The following is a 24,535-nucleotide window of genomic DNA, read 5'->3' as shown; positions in this document are numbered from 1 at the left end:
TTCCTTGGTCACCTTTATGAACAAACATAACATGATGTGCAGCCGAAGCCTTGTCTTCAGGCATGGCTACTGCTCTTTGGGTTCCTACCTCAGGAATGGTCATCTCACGCTCTAGGTCCTCTCTGCCTCAGATCCAAGATCTCTGTAGACAGAAGGCCACTCTCGCTTCCGTTATACCTATAAACAAGCCACACCTGCAACACTGAGTCAGCAAGATTCACTTAGCATCTCCTTAACCACACCTGCTGACAGGGCTGACTCACAGAATTGCCAGCCTGCTCCCGAGACAGCCACCCCCATTGGCATTGCACCCTCTTACTGTCTCTTAGCTATTCTGTATCTGGATACTTTAACCCCAGACAACAGCAAAGTACCCAGTCTCTTCAGAGGCTTATTGCTTGAGAGCTGGCTTGAAACTGCACAAACTGCTGAGCGAAGCACTGCAGTCCGGGCTGGGGGAGCATCCATCCCATATCCTGTGGGCCAGGCCTACTGCCCACAGCTACAATGTATCCAATATACTTACGCTCATGCAATGTGGGGATGCAGCACCACGGTGTGACAGCACCTAAGGCTAGATGCTGAAATGTGCTAGAGCTCTGCTTAGCAAGCTGGGGGAGAGGTAGTGCAAAGGTGATGCTACGTCCACTGGTCCTGCAGCCAGCCAGGGGAAATTCAGCTCCCTGCACATTTTAGAGCAGCCTTGAGACTGCTGTCAGTTTTGCTGGCTAGAAATGGCTGTACCAGCCATTATGCTGGCAAGGGTCACCTAACGTGCAAGGAATTCCAACCCCAACCTGAATCATTCAGAGAGATGTGAATGGGTTTCAGTTGCCACCTCCCCTTCCCCTTCACAGGGTACTTCTCTCACATGCATAACCATAGCACTAAATATGGTTACTACTGTAAAGACTGAATTGGTGGTCATTACCTGAGGTATCCCAGAGGTAGGGCTCTCACAGGCTCCAGTAAAGAGTTTGTTTGGGAAGGGAGACATTAATATTCTCTTGCTAATTTTTTTTTCTTTAACAAATGAATAGAAACATATCAACCCCAAATTCTGAATTTTGGGGGAGTGTGGATCCGGCTTTGAATTCCACAGACCATCTGTACGGGAGAGGACCAAAACCCTGGCTCTGAGTACCCCTGAGTTGCGGGGAAGTTCTGATCCACACAACTCCAGATCATCTGTAAAAATTAAGTATCCTCCTGCTGAAAGTTTTGGGTTTCTGTTCATGGAGCTTGTGATGTTTCAGATGTGTCAGCTGATCTCACCCTTTCTGAGAGAATTAAAAAAGCCATGTATTAACAAGCCTGTGTGAGCTGTGAAAATGGCTGTGAATTTTACACCTCCTAGCAGGACTTTTCACATGTGCTTCCTATCCTGGAAACTAAAGACAGAGGAGTTCAAGCATATCATAGCTCTAACCAGGGCTTGGCAGCAGTCATTTTGGCTCAGTCACGGATAACAGGACCTGTACTTTTGAGAGTGCCAATTTCACCGAAGGAGGATTTAGGAGATCATGTATAGCAGACGGACTTCTGGAGGGATGGTGCATATCAAGCCCAGGATGGTTCCTGCCACCTGATGACTATTCATTAACATACATACAATGAGTTAGTTGGCTCAGTGCACTGGTGACCAAATCACAGAGACACCACGACTGGCACCCTTCTGGCTGGCACTCGCAGGCTGTGTCTGTACTGGGGGCAGGTGCCCCGATTTCAGTCCCTGGTGAAGCTGTGCCATGGCAAACCCCTAGTGTGTCAGGATAAGCCGTGATTTGCACTTATGCACTTTCCCAAGGTCCCCAACAGTGCAAATAGCAGCTTTGCCGATCTACACTACGAAGTTAGGCCCACCGAGCTACGTCACACCCAGATGTGAAAAATTCACTCCCCTGAGAGATGCAGTTAAGCTGACCTATGCGCCAGTGTAGACACAGGTCGACAGACAGAGTCTAGCTACCGCGTTACAGAGAGGTAGATTTACCTCAGTGATGGAAGAATAGCCTACAGCTGTGCTGCTGTAGTGCTTCCGGTGTAGACACACCCTAGGGCAGAGATGGGCAAACTATGGCCCGCAGGCCACATCCGGCCCACGGGACCCTCCTGCCAGGCCCCTGAGCTCCTGGCCCAGCAGGCTAGCCCCCGGCCCCTCCCCTGCTCTTCCCCCTCCCCCGCAGCCTCAGTCACTGTGCTGCCGGCGCAATGCTCTGGGCGGCGGGGCTGCGAGCTCCTGGGGCAGCGCAGCTGCAGAGCCCGGCCTGACCCGGTGCTCGGTGCTGCGCGGTGGCGTGGCTGGCTCCCGCCGGGCGGCACGGCTGTAGCACCGCCAGCCATCGGTGCTCCAGGCAGGGCAGTAAGGGGGCGGGGGGAGAGGGGTTGGATAGAGGGCAGGGGAGTTTGGGGGGTGGTCAGTGGCTGGGGATGTGGATAGGGGTCGGGGCGGTCAGAGGGTGGGGAACAGGGGGGTTGAATGGGGGCAGGACTTCCGGGGGTGGTCAGGGAGAAGGAGTGGTTGGATGAGGCGGGGGTCCTGGGGCGCAGTCAGGAAGGAGGAGGGGATTGGATGGGGCAGCGAGGGGCAGTCGGAGAAGGGGTTCCAGGGGTAGTCAGGGGACAGGGAGAAGGGGTGGTTGGATGGGGCAGGGGTCCTGGGGAGGGGGCAGTCAGGAAGGAGAGGGGGGGTTGGATGGGGCGGTGGAAGGCAGCGGTGGGGGGCAGTTAGGGGCCGGGGGCTGTCAGGGAGAAGAGGTGGTTGGATGGGGCAGGGGTCCCGGGGAGGGGGTAGTCAGGAAGGAGATGGGGGGGTTGGATGGGATGGCAGGGGAAGTTAGGGGCAGGGGTTCCAGGGGTGGTCAGGGGACAGAGAGAAGGGGGGGTATGGGCAGGGGTCCTGGGGGGGCCGTCAGAGGGCGAGAACTGGGGGGGGTCGGATAGGGAGCGGGGGCCAGGCCATGCCTGGCTGTTCGGGGAGGCACAGCCTCCCCTAACTGGCCCTCCATACAATTTCTGAAACCCGATGTGGCCCTCAGGCCAAAAAGTTTGCCCGCCCCTGCCCTAGGGGTTCACCAGTGCTGTTACGCTGATTGTTGGCCAGTGACGGCTAAAGCCAGGGCAAACCCCAGTGTAGACAAGACCGCAGCAGAGATGCAGAAGACTGACTGGGCACAGAGACTGAGCTACCCTCTCAGCTCTAGCAGTGACCCCATCAGGGCAGAGCACAAGGAAAGAGAACAGCCTGTGTTTGGGGCGTGGCAAAGAAGGAAATCAAGTCTCAGAACACCATGCAGACTCTTGTGCAACAAGCCCCCACAAGCTCATGGAGGACACTAGAGTCTGGTACTCAGCAGCTGCTGGGGAGGGGGAGCAGGACTGAATGATCCCTAGCGCTCTGCCCCCGTTGCTGGGTCTTGTGACGGGCAGGTGATCTGACCCTGGGAATGCAGGGAGGGGTCACAGTTCACAGGGGCAGACCCTGGTCTCTTGGGTTGAATCTCTTCCATTGTTCTCAGGCCTGTCCCTCTATTACTATCCCCTCCCACAACCATGACGGGGCCCAGGAGACAGCCCCCCGCCCGCCCCCTCCCCTCCCCCGTTCCACAAAAACACCCTGTGTACATGCCAACGAGGGGGGCAATACCACCCCAGAATCACATCCAACAGAGGACCAGTCTGATACTGATTGGTATGAAATCCCCCAGGCCTCCCCTCCTTGGCACACTTCTAGGTTCCTAAAGCCATTAAGCCCTGAGATGCCTTGTCTGCACAACACATAGTTAATAATGAAGGATTTGGCTGGATGAGCTGATGTTTGTGCAATGTTATTTAAACAAATGATCCTGTGGACTCCTAAACTAATTGCGAGGGAGACTGGAGCCTAGCCCCAACACAAACAGCACAGTCACCAGACAGCTCCAGATGCGCAGCCAGGCACAGGCCCTCTGCTCCCACAGCAATCAGTCCCGGGGGCCAGCTGCATCCAGCATGACGTCTCCACCAACAAAGAGACGCACCCAGCATCTGAAGGAGTTCATTATACCTCCTTTGAGCTGGCACCAGTGGCAGCTTTAAAGCCAGCTCTCCGAGATGCGGCATAGCAAGGATATCTCAAACCACGGCCTAAAGACATCCATTATCTCTTAAGAAACCAAGAAAACCAATCCTCACAGATTAGGGCTGTAAATCAGTGCCCCGACCTTGCTCCCACCCTACACCCTGCCCCAGAGATGCATGGATTTAGACCACACAGCATCAAGTCAGACTGTGAAACTAAGAGAAACACAAAAAGAAAAGGAGTACTTGGTGCCACAAGTACTCCTTTTCTTTTTGCGAATACAGACTAACACGGCTGCTACTCTGAAACCTAAGAGAACTGAGTTTCACTCTGGTGCTTGCTTGAACCCACAGTTCAAAGCAACGACTGGGGGATAGAGTCCACATGGATCACACCACAGGGAATATTCAGATGCACCCACGTGAACCAAAATTGCAGTGTCCATGATGCTCTTACAGAGTTTGGGCCAAAGCCTAATGAATTCAATGGGAGGCTCTTCATTGATTTCAGTAAGCTCTGAGTCAGGAGACAGGCCCAGATCACAGTATTCAGCTCCCGATCCAAAGCCTGAGGGGAGTTTAGTTACGATGCTCTGGCTGGGCCCAGTTCTAACACTTAGCCTATAGTTAGCAATAGATACTGTCTCTCAATACAGGCATCTGATTACGAATAAACCCTTTAACCTCTTTCCCCCTCGGGTCACATTTCTAACCAGAACTCCATCCAGGCAGCAGGTCCAAGCTTCCACCAGCCACTCAGCAGCCTGTGACTCAACAGGAAGAGGTCTGTATTAACACAGAGAAATGGAAGTCAGAGAACAGGGACAGAGTTTGGTTTTATTCCTTCCTTGCTGGCATGACGTGAGGGCTTTGCTTCCTACTCAGCTCCCCATGTGACCTAGGACTTCTAGCACATAGAAATTCAGGCCTCAATCCCATCTCAGCAATCTCAAGGCCATGGCATGGGGCATGCTGCTTTGGAGGGAAGAGGCCTAAGATTTTCTATAAGGTCTGATGGGTTCGTGAAGGAGGAGAGGGTAACCCAGAAGACAAGGGGCTGCGGAGGAGAGACAGGGATTCATTTCCAAACAGCCCACACATTTCAAAATGCTGCCTGAGGTGATGCATGGGGATGCATGAAGCTCATGGACAACACAGGAGAGGCAGTTGGTGTAGCTCCAGCGACTTCAGTAAAGCAACACTGATTTGCACCAGCTGAGGATCTGGCCCCCAATGTTAGTAACCTGAGGAATCCAACTCCCACAGGATTTAAAAATAAAGAAGACCCTTCTAAACTCAGTTCCTGTTTCTAAACAGTCTAAACTCAGTACCAGCCTTATGATACCAGCCCCTTCTGTTCCCTGAACCCCCATCTCTCCTCTTCTGGACTGTACCCCAGCCCCGATCTCCCTGAAAACCTGTCCCCAGAGCTAGCCTGACAGGGTTAAGAGTTAACTGCCCTGAGGCAGGACCAGCTGTGCAGAGGGTGAATTTCCCCACATCTGGTCCTTTCTGCCTAGCTCTCCAGGTGACTCTGGACGATTTGCCACTCCTCGTTACTCATATTTCCAAAGGGAAATTGCTACTGAACCCTCTGTGCAGCCCTATCGCTTGATCTCATTCTCCATCAGGACACTGGGAGTGGGGGATTCGGGGAGAGAACACATCTGGGAAACAAAATGGGAGATGACTGCCTAGGAAGGAGTATTGCGGAAATGGGTCTGGGGTCATAGTAGATCACAAGCTAAATATGAGTCAACAGAGTAACACTCTTGCAAACAAAGCAAATATCATTCTGGGATGTATTAACAGGAGTGTTGTAAGCAAGACACAAGAAGTAATTATTCTGCTCTACTCCACTCTGATTAGGCCTCAACTGGAGTATTGTGTTCAGTTCTGGGTGCCACATTTCAGGAAAGATGTGGACCAACTGGAAAAAGTCCAGAGAAGATCAACAAAAATAATCAAAGGTCGAGAAAACATGGCCTATGATGGAAGATTGGAAAAATTGGGTTTGTTTAGTCTGGAGAAGAGACGACTGAGAGGGGACATAACAGTTTTCAAGTACATAAAAGTTTGTTACAAGGAGGATGGAGATAAATTGTTCTCATTAGCCTCTCAGGATAGGACAAGAAGCAATGGGCTTAAATTGCAGCAAGGGCAGTTTAGGAAAAACTTTTTGTCAGGGTGGTTAAGCACTGGAATAAATTGCCTAGGGCGGTTGTGGAATGTCTGTCACTGGAGATTTTTAAGAGCAGGTTAGACAAACACCTGTCAGGGATGGTCTAGTTAATGCTTAGTCCTGCCATGAGTGCAGGGCGCTGGACTACATGACCTCTCGGGGTCCCTTCCAGTCCTACAATTCTATGATTCTCTCCCGAGACAACACAGGCATGACTGGCAAGCAAAAAGATTCCCTCATTCACCCGCTTTACATATAAGAGCTGCTTCAGGTGGGGGGTGTTATACAGAACTGGGGAGCCTGTCCAGCCAGGCAGTTAGAGTGGATGGAAGGAGAGGAATGACAGGCAGACATGCAGCCAGTCAGAGCGATACAAAGTGGAAGTATTTCCAGGTGAATGATAACCTAAGAACATGAGAATGGCCACACTGGGTCAGACCAAAGGTCCATCTAGCCCAGTATCCTGTCTGCCGACAGTGGCCTGTGCCAGGTGCCCCAGAGGGAATGAACAGAACAGGTAATCATCAAGTGATCCACCCCCTGTCACCCATTCCCAGCTTCCTAGCCCATCAGCTGGCTCTGAGAGGACTCCATCCTGCAAGGTGCCGAGGGCCTCCTGGGAGATGTTGCTGGGAGCCCTCAGCTCCCACTAGAGTCAGTGGGAGTAGTGCCCCTCGAGCATCTTGCAGGTTCGTACCTAGAAAGCCCAAACAGAAGGTGGCAGGTGAAGCATTGCTCAGCAACAGAAAGACAGCCTGATTCTGAGAGGAGCCGAACGTCCCATTCACATCAATGGGAGTTTCAGGTGCCCAGCACCACTCAGTATCAAGCCCAGAGATGACGACAGAGAATCAGTTGTCTCTACAGTCGCCTCCTGGGCTGAGAAAGGAATGTGGCAGAGACTCAGACTGCAGGAACCAGATGGCCTCAGTCATGTCTGTGTGGGAGACACACACAGGGACTCTCTGACCCCATTCATTCAATGAAGCTGGCAGGAGGTGCCCCCTGGAGACCCGGCCCATATGCTGCGAGTACACACGCAGCTCTGCCTGTACGAAGCCTATCCCTGCCTCTCCTGTGCTCCCACCACCTCCCCAAAACCATCTTCATCCAGACAAGCCACTCACAGCGCGAACCCCCCCTCTCCTCCCACACACCAACCCCTCTGCTAGACTGGGAAAATGGCATGGCCCTTGCACGAGGTGACAGTGTCACACACATCCTGTCACCATCGCATATGGCACATGAATCATTCACAAAGCCTTGGAATTAATTATTCATCGAATCCAAAGACTAAGCACTTTCCTAATTGTCCTGGAAGAACAGAAAAGGGGGGAGAGGGGGAGGGAGATCGGGAAGGCATCATGTAGGTAACCAGCAGCATTCATGATTCACTGATTTAATAAAAGAGAGAAGGGGGGGCTCTTGTCTGGGTTGACCAGAGAATTAGCTTGTATTCAAAATTAAGGTTGCCCCTTTGTTTGCCTTATAGGACAACCTTCATGCACTGGCAAACAGCCACATTTCTGTGGCCACATAATGCCATAGACTTCCTCATGACAGTCACGTTGCTGCTCAGGGTCTCGCTGTTAGATAGGGACTCCCTGATGTTATGGTGTATCTCCTCTCTTACAGGTGTTTCTATCCATGCCTTCCCACTTTCCAGTCAAGAAACGCCCTCGGTAACTTAGACCCACATTGTAACCTGCCTTCAAGGATGGATATTCACCGAGGAATGTCTGTGAGGTTCACAGTACCCATCTCTGAGAAAGGAAAGCAGCCCTGAAAGGCCCTCCCCACTTTGTGCAGGCAGCAGGTCGGTTAAAAATGCAGGGCCTTGCACCTTGCATGTCAGGGGCTCCCATTCAGAGTAGGTCGTGTTTCGACAGGCCTTTAAACGAGGACACAAGGAATAAAGCAGTGCAGGCACAGACCCACTGCACATCCTCAGGGACGCCCTCACCTAAGAAGCGAACGGAATTGAAATCATGATCCATTTAGCTGTTGGCAGGTGTGACTGGACCCATTGCTAGCTAGGAAGGTCTGGGATCACTCTCAGTTCTGGTGGAAGAGAGATCCACAACCGTGAGACACCTGCCATAACAGCACTGGTCTAGTGGGTCTCTGAGCCATCATCCCCAGTGCATGCAGCTGCTGTTACGGCAGCACAGACCTGGGAATACCAGCAAACACACTGGGGGGGATCCCGAAATCACTGCCTGGGCCAAAGGGAGGTCGGCAACTCTCCGAGCTGGGAAAGGAGGGAATCTATTCTAGAGCAATTCATACAAATGAAATACTTTCTCTCCAAAAGAGAGAAAAGGCTTTTAAAGCCTTTTAAGCCAAATTGGTAATAAAGAGAAAATGCAGCTAAAGGGACACAATTACTGCGCTGTTTGTGCTCACAGCTCTCCACTGGATACAAAAACAGGGAGATACCAGCAGCTGGGTAAAGATACAGAGGTGCTTTCACATGGGATGACACACACACAGCATGCCAGGCTGCACATGCACACACACACACCCAGAAACAGGGACATCAGCTCCCCCCTTCCACAGAAGGGGAAAGATTCCCTGCTCCTCCTCCGCCAGCCACCCCCTTCCCCTCTGGGCAGCTCCTGACAGTGCATCAAACTTTAATGGGTTCATCTCTCCGCAGCAGCACAAGCTGAATACAGATGGATAGATACAAGGCTCTCTGATGGCTCCCTTATTGTGAGGAGGAACAGGGTACTCAGGAGAGAGGGGGAAGGAAACAAGGAGCAGTGCCTTCAATACAGTGCCTGCATTCAGGGCTTGATCCAAAGCCCATGGGAGTCAGTGGAAAGACTTGGTTTCAATAGGTTTTGGATCAGGTCCAGAGAGAATGTACCTTATGCCGTGCTTGGGTGTTCAGTTAAAGACCTGCAGGTAGCATTTGTCAGCCTGAGACAGATGGAAAGAGCACACAAATCAAGCCCCCTTAAGTGGGGAACATCTGAGAGACAGCGTTGTCTAATGGATTGTCCAGGACTTGGAGCCAGGAACTCTGGGGTTCTAATCCCAGCTCTGCCAACCACGTGCTACGTTGACTTTGACAAGACAGATTCTCTGTCTGTACAGTGGAGAGTATGATAGTGGCCTCCCAGGAGTTTTGGGGATTAGTTAATATGTGTGAACTGCTAATGTCATGGGATACTAGGTGCTAGATAGAGGAGGAGTAGAGCGCAGCTGCACAGGAAGCAAGGAGCTCCATTTAGGAGAAACAGATGATATTCTTCCCCAGGGTAAAAGGACAGAGATTTCCTTGATGAGCGGGGTCAGAGCACTAACTGGAGCAGGAGCTATAGGTGGACAGACAGCTGGGTAACAATGTTCTCTTTCACCTGTTGAAATGGAGACGTTTGCTCTTGGGAAATAACTCGCTAGCAATTCTCTGTATGTGTGTTTGTGTGGGTGAGAGCGAGAGAACACATGCACGCATATACCCGTGCACAAAATACACCCATGGGAGGGAATGACCTCACAGGCTCAGCACAGCCACGTCCGTGGCACAATCTCCTCTTGTCCATGGACTTGGAGAACACACACCATTCTCCCTCAAGCCTGAAGGGGAATCAGCCCCAGAAGGCAAACTCTCTTGTGCAGAGCTGCTTCACACCTCATGGGGGTGCCAGGAGCAGCCTCCTGGGCAGGATTCCATTGGAACCGCGCAGCTGTAGGCTTGTGGGAAGGGTAGCAGCAGGCAGAGATTCAGGCCAGCCCTCTGCGCACAAGATACTGCCTCTCAAGAAGATCCTTGGAGACGCCAGCACATCTCAAAGGATCTGCAAAATGTGGGGGCTGAGCTGCCTGCTACTCTGCTAGTATGGAGGGGGACAAGGGAAAAGCCCTTCCCCTAAGCCTGCCCCTTCAATAAATAAAAATATGGAGGAAATTCTGGGGTGGGAACCTAAGAGCTTTCTTCCGCGCCTTGTGCCAACCCTTCTAGGGGATTCCCAGAAGGAGAGTAAGGATCGGGCCCATGACCATCATGTAGGAAACATGTCACCAGCTATGGGAAACAAATGCTCCAGAGCAGCCCCTCTGCCTCTCAGTCTTTTTTAGAGGTTTACAACAATAGAAACACAGCTGTTTAGAATCATAGAATCATAGAATATCAGATTTGGAAGGGACCTCAGGAGATCATCTAGTCCAACACCCTGCTCAAAGCAGGACCGATCCCCGACTAAATCATCCCAGCCAGGGCTTTGTCAAGCCTGACCATAAAAACTTCTAGGGAAGGAGATTCCACCACCTCCCTAGGTAACGCATTCCAGTGTTTCACCACCCTCATAGTGAAAAAGTTTTTCCTAATATCCAACCTAAATCTCCCCCACTGCAACTTGAGACCATTACTCCTTGTTCTGTCATCTGCTACCACTGAGAACAGTCTAGAGCCATCCCCTTTGGAACCCCCTTTCAGGTAGTTGAAAGCAGCTATCAAATCCCCCCTCATTCTTCTCGTCTGAAGACTAAACATCCCCAGTTCCCTCAGCCTCTCCTCATAAGACAGTTTAACAACTGTCCCCTGCACCTCAGCCCAGCCATGGCACAGCATGGGCTGTAACTGCAAAGAGGATTTCCCAGTGAACAGCACAGCTGGGATAGGATGCACCAGCAAACGCTGCTTACCCCCCACTGGGGGGACTCTCACCCAGAATTCCCCTCGGCACTCCGCAATGGAAGGTCTATACCTCGGAGGCTACTCATCTTTCCCTCCAGTGCAGGCTGGTTCTGTCAGGCCAGTTGTGAGGTGGTTAGTGGCACGGCACTTCGCATGGCACTACCCCTTGGCACTGCGAAATGCCAGTGTTTGTTCGTTCATTCATTCATTCATTCGCCCTGGCCACGTTCCACCACATGAAGTACCTTAATGAAAACCACAAAGCCCCCAGGGCTTCCAAGAGGCATTCAGGTACAGCAGCCATTATTAAACTCTTGTTAAAAGGCCTGAAGCTAGTACTTATTTTATTGACCCCAATTTATTTATCCTGGTTTTACACAGTCAATAATTCATCTGCTGCTTCCCGCATCATCACCACTCACACAGAACTAAGGCTGTGGGAGGAGAGGACCAGCAAAATCTAGCTGGTTTACATCGATCCTCACTCCCTCTAAGCCCTTCTCCAGGCAAGTCTATTCTCTGCATTCGACAGGTGTAAAAATGTCGAAGAATTGGATCTGGCAGGTATCAGTGAGGCTTGATGGATCAGCAGGACCACACTACAGAAGCCCGGCCAATAGCATCTGCAATTAATAAAAGCTGGGTCTCCCTACAAGTTTGCAAAGACTGTCTTTTTGAATATTAAAAAAGTTCTCCCAACTCTGTCTCTCTCTCTGCTGTGTCTTGTCATTGTATTATTACTGTAATTGCTATGGGAAATCCAATACAAATTCTATAATACTAAAGAATCACAGTGTGCAGAGCACGCCCATCTAACTGTTTGCAAGGAGTTAACCCCTTTTTTTCTCCTTCCCTGCTTTCTAAAATTATTTCATGTGAATTTAATTCAGGTGAAAGGTCCCTGACTGACAGCTCTAGGGACAAAAGTCCTCTCTAAGTCTATGGAGCAGGTACTGCATGGTTGGACGTTGGCAGTGTAAGCTTCTCCCACTGTCTTGTCAGGTGGATAGCCACCATTAGGGGGCAGAAGGGAGTTGATTCTCCAGACCCATTCAGTCCTTAGTGTCTCTGCTGAGACTAGCAGTAAAGATGGTAATTGGTGTCAGTAGTAGTGTCCCTGTTTACATAAATGATGAGTGCTAAGATCCTACATATGCTCAATAGGCAGTTTTCTAATGTTGATAATTATGCTAATTTCCAGCCAATATTTGTCCATATTTGATCATGGACATACTACTCAATGAGAGCTGACAATTCAAATTTCAAAGGCTGGCCAATTTTTAGTTGTGTGTAGGGAAAAATGAAAATATATATATATACCAACAGGGAAAAACACATTTTCCACACAAACACTCATACCTCCAAATGAAGAACAGACTTTGGCTCTCATTTAAAAAAACCCATCCTTTCAGATGAAAAGCAAGCATGGAAAAAAAGCATTTTTTCAGAAAATTATGATTATATGGAAATACAGGTTAGAAACAGAAAAAGATGATATACTTAACTGTAGTGTTAGCTGTGTCACTGTCAGACCAGCTGCCAGCTCATGCCAAGATCCCAGGCCTCACTGAACACTTACAAATGGATAGCTGGAAAGCACTCTGACTCACCTGTGTGTTAGCATTATCCAAATAATTTTTTTTTTTTGGCAAATACAGACTAACACGGCTGTTACTCTGAAACCTGTCATTATCCAAATAGATTATTAGATGTTACATTGATAAGAATGTGTTTACCATGTTTGGACTTTATAAAATGTTTGTAGGATGCTGCATGTATTGATCTCACTTATAACCTCTATAGCCCTTGGTGTAAAGTTTGCATTGTAAACCTCTGTAATTGTAAAAAGAAAAGGAGTACTTGTGGCACCTTAGAGACTAACCAATTTATTTGAGCATGAGCTTTCGTGAGCTACAGCTCACTTCATCAGATGTTTACCGTGGAAACTGCAGCAGACTTTATATACACACAGAAATCATGAAACAATACCTCCTCCCACCCCACTGTCCTGCTGGTAATAGCTTATCTAAAGTGATCAACAGGTGGGCCATTTCCAGCACAAATCCAGGTTTTCTCACCCTCCACCCCCCCACACAAATTCACTCTCCTGCTGGTGCTAGCCCATCCAAAGTGACAACTCTTTACATAATCAAGTCGGGCTATTTCCTGCATAGATCAAGGTTTTCTCACATCCCCCCCACCCCCATACACACACAAACTCACTCTCCTGCTGGTAATAGCTCATCTAAACTGACCATTCTCCAGGTTTAAATCCAAGTTAAACCAGAACATCTGGGGGGGGGGGTAGGAAAAAACAAGAGGAAACAGGCTACCTTGCATAATGACTTAGCCACTCCCAGTCTCTATTTAAGCCTAAATTAATAGTATCCAATTTGCAAATGAATTCCAATTCAGCAGTTTCTCGCTGGAGTCTGGATTTGAAGTTTTTTTGTTTTAAGATAGCGACCTTCATGTCTGTGATTGCGTGACCAGAGAGATTGAAGTGTTCTCCGACTGGTTTATGAATGTTATAATTCTTGACATCTGATTTGTGTCCATTTATTCTTTTACGTAGAGACTGTCCAGTTTGACCAATGTACATGGCAGAGGGGCATTGCTGGCACATGATGGCATAGATCACATTGGTGGATGTGCAGGTGAACGAGCCTCTGATAGTGTGGCTGATGTTATTAGGCCCTGTGATGGTGTCCCCTGAATAGATATGTGGGCACAATTGGCAACGGGCTTTGTTGCAAGGATAAGTTCCTGGGTTAGTGGTTCTGTTGTGTGGTATGTGGTTGTTGGTGAGTATTTGCTTCAGGTTGCGGGGCTGTCTGTAGGCAAGGACTGGCCTGTCTCCCAAGACTTGTGAGAGTGTTGGGTCATCCTTTAGGATAGGTTGTAGATCCTTAATAATGCGTTGGAGGGGTTTTAGTTGGGGGCTGAAGGTGACGGCTAGTGGCGTTCTGTTATTTTCTTTGTTAGGCCTGTCCTGTAGTAGGTAACTTCTGGGAACTCTTCTGGCTCTATCAATCTGTTTCTTTACTTCTGCAGGTGGGTATTGTAGTTGTAAGAAAGCTTGACAGAGATCTTGTAGGTGTTTGTCTCTGTCTGAGGGGTTGGAGCAAATGCGGTTGTATCGCAGAGCTTGGCTGTAGACGATGGATCGTGTGGTGTGGTCAGGGTGAAAGCTGGAGGCATGCAGGTAGGAATAGCGGTCAGTAGGTTTACGGTATAGGGTGGTGTTTATGTGGCCATTGTTTATTAGCACTGTAGTGTCCAGGAAGTGGATCTCTTGTGTGGACTGGACCAGGCTGAGGTTGGTGGTGGGATGGAAATTGTTGAAATCATGGTGGAATTCCTCAAGGGCTTCTTTTCCATGGGTCCAGATGATGAAGATGTCATCAATATAGCGCAAGTAGAGTAGGGGCTTTAGGGGACGAGAGCTGAGGAAGCGTTGTTCTAAATCAGCCATAAAAATGTTGGCATACTGTGGGGCCATGCGGGTACCCATAGCAGTGCCGCTGATCTGAAGGTATACATTGTCCCCAAATGTGAAATAGTTATGGGTAAGGACAAAGTCACAAAGTTCAGCCACCAGGTTAGCCGTGACATTATCGGGGATAGTGTTCTTGACGGCTTGTAGTCCATCTTTGTGTGGAATGTTGGTGTAGAGGGCTTCTACATCCATAGTAGCCAGGATGGTGTTATCAGGAAGGTAACTCAGCAAACAGGAAAAGAAGCATTAATTAAAGGGCTAATCCTGCCTACAAGATGGCCTTTTGAAGGCAAATGAGGTATTGTGTAGCATCAAAAAGAGAGGCCCTGTTGATTGTATTCCTAACTCCCTCCAGGAAAGAGAGACCTATGCATGAACTCATCCCATCAGTTTGTACTCTGGAGTGAAGGGGATAAAAATTTCTCACAAGAAGAAACTGAATCTCCTTCATGCTGTCTGGACCCTGCGGGGCAAAGATTCCTAAACATAAGCAAAGAGATCACCATACTGCTTAGCATGGGTTAGCCCTGAAAGACATTTTGAATTGACAGATTACTAAAACTCTGTCACTAAAACTCTGTCACTTGTCACAGACGGACACTCGTTTGCATATATATGCTCACTTGCTTTAACCTGTAAATAACTCTCATTTCTTTTTCCTAGTAAATACATCTTTAGTTATTTATTACAGGATTAGCTACAAGTGTTGTCTCTGGTGTGAGATCTAAGGTACAAATTGACCTCTGGAAAATGACTTGTCTCTTGAGACTAGGAACAACCTAAATATTTTGTGATCTTCGGTGTAAATGACCATTTATCACAGATACAAGATGGGTCAAGTAATAACATTTATTGGACCAACTTCTGCTGCTGAGAGAGATAAGCTTTTGAGATACGCAGAGCTCTTCTTCAGTTCATTTATCAGATAGTCTAGCTCGCCTGGGTGGCAAGATGGAGTGTCTAAAGGGACTGTCTGTGACTGCATTACAAGACGATTGTAGTACTTTGGGAGTTCACATTTGTTACCATGTACATTGGTCAAACTGGACAGTCTCTACGTAAAAGAGTAAATGGACACAAATCAGATGTCAAGAATTAGAACATTCATAAACCAGTCAGAGAACACTTCAATCTCTCTGGTCACGCGATTACAGACATGAAAGTCGCTATTTTACAACAAAAAAACTTCAAATCCAGACTCCAGGGAGAAACTGCTGAATTGGAATTCATTTGCAAATTGGATACAATTAACTTAGGCTTGAATAGAGACTGGGAGTGGCTTAGTCATTATGCAAGGTAGCCTATTTCCCCTTGTTTTTTCCTACCCCCGCCCCCCCAGACGTTCTTGTTAAACCCTGGATTTGTGCTGGAAATGGCCCACCTTGATTATCATACACAATGTAAGGAGAGTGGTCACTTTGGATAAGCTATTACCAGCAGGAGAGTGAGTTTGTGTGTGGGGTGGGGGGGTGGGGGGTGAGAAAACCTGGATTTGTGTTGGAAATGGCCCATCTTGATTATCATACACATTGTAAGGATTCCAACATTCCACACAAAGATGGACTACAAGCCGTCAGGAACACTATCCCCGATAATGTCACGGCTAACCTGGTGGCTGAACTTTGTGACTTTGTGCTTACCCATAACTATTTCACATTTGGGGACAATGTATACCTTCAGATCAGCGGCACTGCTATGGGTACCCGCATGGCCCCACAGTATGCCAACATTTTTATGGCTGATTTAGAACAACGCTTCCTCAGCTCTCGTCCCCTAAAGCCCCTACTCTACTTGCGCTATATTGATGACATCTTCATCATCTGGACCCATGGAAAAGAAGCCCTTGAGGAATTCCACCATGATTTCAACAATTTCCATCCCACCACCAACCTCAGCCTGGTCCAGTCCACACAAGAGATCCACTTCCTGGACACTACAGTGCTAATAAACAATGGTCACATAAACACCACCCTATACCGGAAACCTACTGACCGCTATTCCTACCTGCATGCCTCCAGCTTTCACCCTGACCACACCACACGATCCATCGTCTACAGCCAAGCTCTGCGATACAACCGCATTTGCTCCAACCCCTCAGACAGAGACAAACACCTACAAGATCTCTGTCAAGCTTTCTTACAACTACAATACCCACCTGCTGAAGTAAAGAAACAGATTGATAGAGCCAGAAGAGTTCCCAGAAGTTACCTACTACAGGACAGGCCTAACAAAGAAAATAACAGAACGCCACTAGCCGTCACCTTCAGCCCCCAACTAAAACCCCTCCAATGCATTATTAAGGATCTACAACCTATCCTAAAGGATGACCCAACACTCTCACAAATCTTGGGAGACAGGCCAGTCCTTGCCTACAGACAGCCCCGAAACCTGAAGCAAATACTCACCAACAACCACATACCACACAACAGAACCACTAACCCAGGAACTTATCCTTGCAACAAAGCCCGTTGCCAATTGTGCCCACATATCTATTCAGGGGACACCATCACAGGGCCTAATAACATCAGCCACACTATCAGAGGCTCGTATACCTGCACATCCACCAATGTGATATATGCCATCATGTGCCAGAAATGCCCCTCTGCCATGTACATTGGTCAAACTGGACAGTCTCTACGTAAAAGAATAAATGGACACAAATCAGATGTCAAGAATTATAACATTCATAAACCAGTCGGAGAACACTTCAATCTCTCTGGTCACGCAATCACAGACATGAAGGTCGCTATCTTAAAACAAAAAAACTTCAAATCCAGACTCCAGCGAGAAACTGCTGAATTGGAATTCATTTGCAAATTGGATACTATTAATTTAGGCTTAAATAGAGACTGGGAGTGGCTAAGTCATTATGCAAGGTAGCCTATTTCCTCTTGTTTTTTCCTACCCCCGCCCCCCCCAGATGTTCTGGTTTAACTTGGATTTAAACTTGGAGAGTGGTCAGTTTGGATGAGGTATTACCAGCAGGAGAGTGAGTTTGTGTGTGTATGGGGGTGGGGGGATGTGAGAAAACCTGGATTTGTGCTGGAAATGGCCCACCTTAATTATGCACATTGTAGGGAGAATGGTCACTTTGGATAAGCTATTACCAGCAGGAGAGTGAGTTTGTGTGTGTGGTTTTTGGGAGGGGGGTGAGGGGGTGAGAGAACCTGGATTTGTGCAGGAAATGGCCCAACTTTATTATCATACACATTGTGTAAAGAGTTGTCACTTTAGATGGGCTATCACCAGCAGGAGAGTGAATTTGTGTGGGGGGGTGGAGGGTGAGAAAACCTGGATTTGTGCTGGAAATGGCCCACCTGATGATCACTTTAGATAAGCTATTACCAGCAGGACAATGGGGTGGGAGGAGGTATTTTTTCATATTCTCTGTGTATAAATAAAGCCTGCTGCAGTTTCCACGGCATGCATCCGATGAAGTGAGCTGTAGCTCACGAAAGCTCATGCTCAAATAAATTGGTTAGTCTCTAAGGTGCCACAAGTACTCCTTTTCTTATTGTAAGGAGAGTGATCACTTTAGATAAGCTATTACCAGCAGGAGAGTGGGGTGGGAGAAGGTATTTTTTCATGCTTTGTGTGTATATAATAAGATCTTCTACACTTTCCACAGTATGCATCCGATGAAGTGAGCTGTAGCTCACAAAAGCTTATGCTCAAATAAATTGGTTAGTCTCTAAGGTGCCACAAGTACTCCTTTTCTTTTTGCGAATACAGACTAACACGGCTGTTACTCTGAAACCTACCATTTGTTACTAGGTTTGTGAAATCTAATTATGGAGATGCCACCAGTTTGAGGTGTCTGCCTTTCTTTTTAAGAGCCTGCCCTGAGGTTAGAGAGGCAAGATTTGGGGAGGTGATATCTTTTATTGGACCAGCTTTTGTTGGTGAGAGGCATAGGCGCTGACTCCACGGGTGCTCTGAGCACCCAGGGGAAAAAATGGTGGGTGCTCAGCACCCACCTGCAGCCCCCCTATCAGCACCTCCCCCTCCTCCTAGATCAACACCTTCCCCTTGCTTTCCATGTCTCCCACCCGCAAACCGTTGTTTTGCAGCATGCAGGGGACTGGGGGCAGGAGCGAGAATGCAGTGTGCTGAGGGAGGGGGAGGAATGAGATGGGAAGAGGCAGGGCAAGGAGAACCAGGGGTGGGAGGAGGTGAAGCAGGGTGGGGCAATGAGGGAAGGGGTGGAGTGGGGGCAGGGCCTGGGGCAGAGCCAGGAGTTGAGTACCCCCCCGGCACAATGAAAAATCGGCATCTATGGTGAGAGGGACAAGCTTTCGAGCCACACAGAGCTCTTCTTCATGCTCTAAAGTTGGCACTCTTGGTCATGAGCCACTCCAGATCATGTGATGTTAGCTACCAAGTAGAAGCTAGAACATTAGTCAATTCTGATTATTGGTTTCCGTTGGGATGAATATCCAGATTTATTGATCTAAGAAATAAATATTGATTGAGGCAAAGTCAATGTCAACACAATAACAGGACAGATTCGTAGCCTGTTCATGGAAACATGAATCCAATATATGTATTGTTCCATACCATCCAAATGTTTCCATCATAAAGATCTCAACAGCCCTACATTAGGGCCACAGATTTCAAAAGCATAACAGCTTTTCCTATTAGACACTTTGTAAAGGGGGGAAATGAGCTACAGGTCTGTGAAAAAGAACACCGTCTTAACTCCTGATGAGCCAGTCAAGAACCAGATATCTGTGTGTGCTGATTGGCTCGTCAAAAAAGGATCACTATCTAGTCAAGATGCAGTCAATTATGTACGCATTCTGATTGGTTAACATTGATCCAGACTCCTGAACTGTTTAGCTCCTCAGAGATCAACAGGATGGGCTTCTTTCTAAACTCCAGAGCAGTTCCCAAGGACCATATCTTCCACTTCAATGACAGTGTCCTCCTTCCCCCAGGAATTTTTTGGTATCCGGGAGCTTCACTTGATAAACCTTGAATAGCCTGTATACCCCATTATCCTCCTGAACAGAGACTTATAAGCTCAAACACTGAAACACTTGTTGAAAGCAAATTTCAATCTGCATATTTGATTGCAAAATCCTGCATTTGAACTCAGCTGATTAGTTACGTAAGTCACCTAGGCAGGGGGCAGAAACAATATTACCTGACTTATGTAACTAACCAACCCAGCATGAACTTCACAGCGCAAATATTCACCACAAGCTATTCATGAATGATTGACAGCCCAAGAATTATTTGCTGAAGAAATCCTCTAATAATTTAGAACAGCAAATACACTTGGCAATTTCATGATCAATCGACAAATCCATTACACAGAACAACAAAACTTGTTCTGCATCTTACCCACATCTTCCAACCCAGTGCCCAGAGCAGCAGGGGTTCACAAAATCCCCTCAGGTAACAGGGTGTGAAGGCAAACACTACACCAATGGTAGTGTCCTGAGTATGCCACAGCACTCAAACCTCAGCCTACCTCATCTCCTAGTTACACAAGCTTTTACTTCTCAGATGTGACAGCATGGATCTTAGTCCGAACTCAGAACCGGGTCTTGGATGGGTGGGAGAGATGGGCTCAAGTATTGCAGTGGCCTCCTTAGAAGATCCTTTATACATCAAACATCAAATATTCTTATAACAGGTAGTGATCCATAGAAGAATGGGGCTGGGAGAGGTGCATCGCTGGCAGGGTAAAAGCCATGCAACAGCTGGCAAGAGCAAGGTCTCATGTGAGGGAGGCAGGAGGAGGTGCTGCCCTCGGAACCACCCCCAGAAAAAGGAGCGCTTTCTCAATAAACACCGAGGACACTTGCTGTTGAGGCCTATGCGCTTGGTAACTGGGTCCCTGACATTTGTCAGCATGTCGGGGTTGTATGGAGCTAACAGCCCTTCCTGGACGATTGATTCCCTGGCACCAGAGCACCAGGCCCAGAGCACGGAGAAGCTCAAAAAGAAATTGGGAACGTGTTCAGAGTGCTGACTCAGCCGCCTGTCAGTCATGGTCAGCAGGGAGAGAGGGGAAAGGTGACTGGTAACCTTCCCCTTCAAGCCAGTGTTTCCCCATGTCCCCACACTGAGAGGAGGCCTGTGCCAGAAACCCCCTTTGCCTCTCCACTGAAGGGCCCTGGTCTGGTGAGGGCTGTCTACACAGCTCCCGCCCATGCAGCCCCCCTCCCACATCCCAGGGCATGCCCAGCTTTTTGACGGACAGATTCAAGCCAGAGCCTCCTGCTTATTCCCCTCCATCTGGAAGGCTGCCTGCCCCATCCGAAGCCCACTGGGGAGCTTCCCTTCCATGTTTCTGTCAGTGTAAATAGGGGGTGAGGTTGTCTTCCATTTTCTCCAGGAGACTGGGGGGAATATCCCTGCAACCTCCCCCTCATCCACCCTCCAGGTGACATGAACCAGCCCAGTTGCAGGGGCTCATCTGGAAGCCTGCTTCTCAGGGGCTATAAACCAGGAAACCTCCATCCTGGAAAGAAGAGACGGGCTTGCCCACTCCACCCCAGGGAGGGCAGGGGGAGAGGGGAATGGTACTTCTCTGGGACATCTGCCGCCCTGAGGCGTCCACAGACTCGGCACAGCTGACTATCTCCTTGCTGCTCTGGGTCTGCCACAGTGCAAGTCTACAATTTATGTATGCACCAGTCCCCGGACAGCGAGTCACAGCCAAGGCCATCACTGTGGAAAGAGAAGGGGGATGCAAAATGATGCCGGAAAGACACTGATCTGTCTCAGCAGAGGCCGCTGCTCCCCTCCCTACAATCATTCATCTGGCCCAGGAGCCAGCTTGGAAAGCTCCCAAGAGGATACCGAGATAAGATCAATTTCACTGACCCTGCTGCTTCTGCAAGCCAAGCACTGCTGGGTCGTGGGGAAGAGAAACCAGTAGTTGACCCGGCTGCAATAAGGAGCAGCACAGCCAGCCATGCCCTCACCAGCCTGACAAGGAGGGATAGTAGGAGGGTGCCTGGGGGAAGCGATGGCTCAGAGCAGTGGGAGAGGGTTTTCTCCTTGTGTTCAACATTGCTAAGGAGTAAGCGAGGAGGAATACCCCACATGCACACACCCAGCTGCTCCTCCTAAATCACAGCCCTTCGGAGTGCGAGTATTTGTTGTACGTACAGCCCAGAAGTGAGCTAGCTGCTTAAGGTAGCCCTGGAGAAGGGTCAGACATGGCACTGCCTGCCAATGGGATTTCATTAGTTCATAGCAACCTTTCAGGGCTGAAATAGCTTCCTTAGCATGGGTACTAGCGAGAGCAGACTCGGAGCAAGCTCCAGAGGGAAATGGCCTGAATGTGCCAGTGGGTGAGCACCGGGCGACAGCACAAGAAGGGGATGGACAGCTGAGCCTGAGGGGCTGCTCTCCAACTGGCAAATGGCCAAGCCATTAAGAAAGGGACACCAAAGACAAGCCCATGAGATCATCTCCAGCTGCAATTCCACGCACACCCAATCCCCAGGGCACAGGACCACCCCTCATACCTGTGCATTGTAGGGCCATTGTGAGTCGCATCCCATCCAGCGTGACCCAGCACACTTTACAGTTTGAACCTATGGCACACCAGAAAAGATGTTGCAAATCCACCAGGAAATAGACTATCTCCTGCTTGTTACTCTCTGAAGAGTGAGGCACGTCCTCTGACAAACAGAAAACCATCAGCAGAAAGCAGAGATGTATGCGCTTCCCATCAAATCCCTCCAGGTCCTGTGATCACTACTGGCACTGGGCAGGCAGAATCCATGGCCACAGTCCCTTGCTCCTTCACCCCAGTTCTTCTACCAAACAGACATTTCTAAATAGCAGACCATCTGTCAAACATGCCAGCAACCAATCAGAATCGCCCGTCACTGTACTTCTGGCAAGACCCCCTTCATCTCCCTCCCATCAAAGCAGGGAACCAACAATGCCCCAAGTAATGCATCCTGCCTAGTGGACACTGAACAGTGAATGGTTGATACTGCCCCATGACGGCGTACTCCTGGAGACACACACATTCATGCACTCCCTGGACCTGCCTCATTGGCTTTAGCAGCTAGACAAGTGACGGAACTCACTGCAATCAAACAGGTGCTCCTGCATGGACTGTCCCAACATGGAGTCTCTCTAAATGCAACACGGAATACCAGCCCATCAGCGTTCGTTTCCAGGAGATGTGGACGGGCAGTTGCAGCCATGAGCTATACCTAGGCAGCAGACATTTGAACAAGATGGCCAGTGCCACCCTTAGCCTTGTTTTATCCCATTTCCACAGCCTGCCCATGAGGTGGGGAACTGCCACCTTCAACAACACTCCAGCCCTTTCCTCTTCGGACCTTGTACCCAAGCATAAACCTCCCCAGCAGGCATGACAACGTAACTGAGCTCTGGGATTCAGGTGTCCTGGACTCTACCCCAGCTCGGTCTCTGATTAGGCAATAAACCTTGGGCAACTCACTGCACCTCAGTGATTCAGTTACCTTCTCTGCAACATGGGGGGATGTAATAAAACGGGATATGCCAGGCTTTATTAATTAAGCACTTCATTAATTATTATTAATAATGTGCATTGAGATCCACAAATGACAGGAGCCACCTGCTTCTATATACTAAATTGGCTTCTTTGCATGGACTGGCAATATTTCAATCAGCACAACACATACAAAGGACTAGAGCTGCAGTCTGGATGAGTTTTTTCCCCACTTTGAATCTTGGATGCCAGTTTCCATACACTCCACTTTTCCAAAGGTCCCTGTCCAAGAGGGATTGCACTTGGGAAGCTAAGGAGTCCTGATCATTTGATTTGTCTTTGCAAATTATCATCATTCTAGCAAGTTTACCAAAAGAAAATGATGTTTGTTTGCTTTCATATTATCTATATATAGACCGCGAACATCTTTCGATATCAGATCCAGAGGTGAAACCTGAGACTGAATCACGAACCCAGGGATAACCACCAGTCCAGTGATATATGGCATGCCCAACAATTCCCAGGAGTCCAGAAGTGCTTGGTAGACAACCATCCATGAAGTCAGCACCCCGCCCCAGCATAATGGATTGCTGAGGGGAGCGTTATGTGGAAATGGATTCCCACTGCTTTGAACTGCTTTCATTTCTGTTTTTCTTCATTTTATTTATTTATTTTTATTGAGAAAGCAGAAGCCAGCACACTAGTGACTGGGCCCCAGAAGGCACTTTTGGAGTGGCTGGTAGAAGAACATTTCCATGCCCCAGTTCTGAAATTCTAACACAGCCCCTGCTTCCAGTACCAGAGCTGACCACCTCCTCATCAAAACAATCTGCCCTTCATTTTGAACAGGAACCCCCCACACGCTCCCACTTTCCTATTTTGCTTTTCCACCACAGAGTCCCAATGTCCAGGTGACACCACTGCTCTAACTGAGGAGAGCTGAACATGACTCCATCTGGCACGTTAGAATGAGGTCATTCTCTTGCCCGTGAGAGTAAGCATGTCACGAGTGGAGCATGCCAAGCCCCTGCCAAGCTGGGGGAGCGAGGCCCAGGATTAAAGCAGACTGAAGAGCAGCTCCCAGCCTTTAATAAGGATTAGTAAGTAGTGCTAGTGAAAGTCAGGCCCCAAAGGAGCACAGCATTTGGTTAATGAGGTTGCAACGCAAACATTTGTGCACTTTCTCTCCTTTGGGGATGTATTTTAATCCCTGACAATGGATTCAATAGGGAAATTGTCCCAAGATCTTGACATTAGACACCTAATTTTACACCATTTGGGACCTGCTGTTGGATCCTACCACACAGCACCCTCCTCACCAGTCTTTTGGCCACACCACTTCATGCACCGAGGAGAACTTACCCGCTGAGGACCACGATGAAGTCCATGACGTTCCAGCCGTTCCGGAGGTATGAGCCCTTGTGGAAAACAAATCCCAGAGCAACTATTTTAATCCCAGCTTCAAAGCAAAAGATCCCAATGAAGTAAGGCTCTGTCTTCTCCTGTGGGAAGGGACGAAGGAGATTGGTGAGAGAGGGAGTTGCAGCAAACCTCCAGAGGGGAATGCTGCTTATGCCTTTTTATTTAACATTGTGCTGGAGTTTGGCTGTTCCACCATGCTCACTACTTGACATTGGACCTCACTCTGCCTGCTCTGCTCTCAACACACTCTGAGGCCCCACAAAACCCTTGAATAGT

General features: G+C 48.8%; 1 protein-coding gene across 1 annotated transcript in view; it reads right to left on the bottom strand.

Moving 5' to 3' along the window:
* CACNA1E (calcium voltage-gated channel subunit alpha1 E) overlaps window positions 1-24,535 on the bottom strand; it is a 421,822-nt gene that overhangs the window by 183,554 nt on the left and 213,733 nt on the right. The window contains exon 6 of the mRNA XM_073356587.1: window positions 24,200-24,339. Coding sequence (XP_073212688.1) covers window positions 24,200-24,339 — 140 coding nt within the window. The remainder of the gene's footprint in view (window positions 1-24,199; window positions 24,340-24,535) is intronic.

The sequence above is a fragment of the Lepidochelys kempii genome, chromosome 8 (genome assembly GCF_965140265.1).
Source record: "Lepidochelys kempii isolate rLepKem1 chromosome 8, rLepKem1.hap2, whole genome shotgun sequence".
Lineage (NCBI taxonomy): Eukaryota > Metazoa > Chordata > Testudines > Cheloniidae > Lepidochelys > Lepidochelys kempii.
This window is presented reverse-complemented; position numbering and strand designations above follow the sequence as displayed.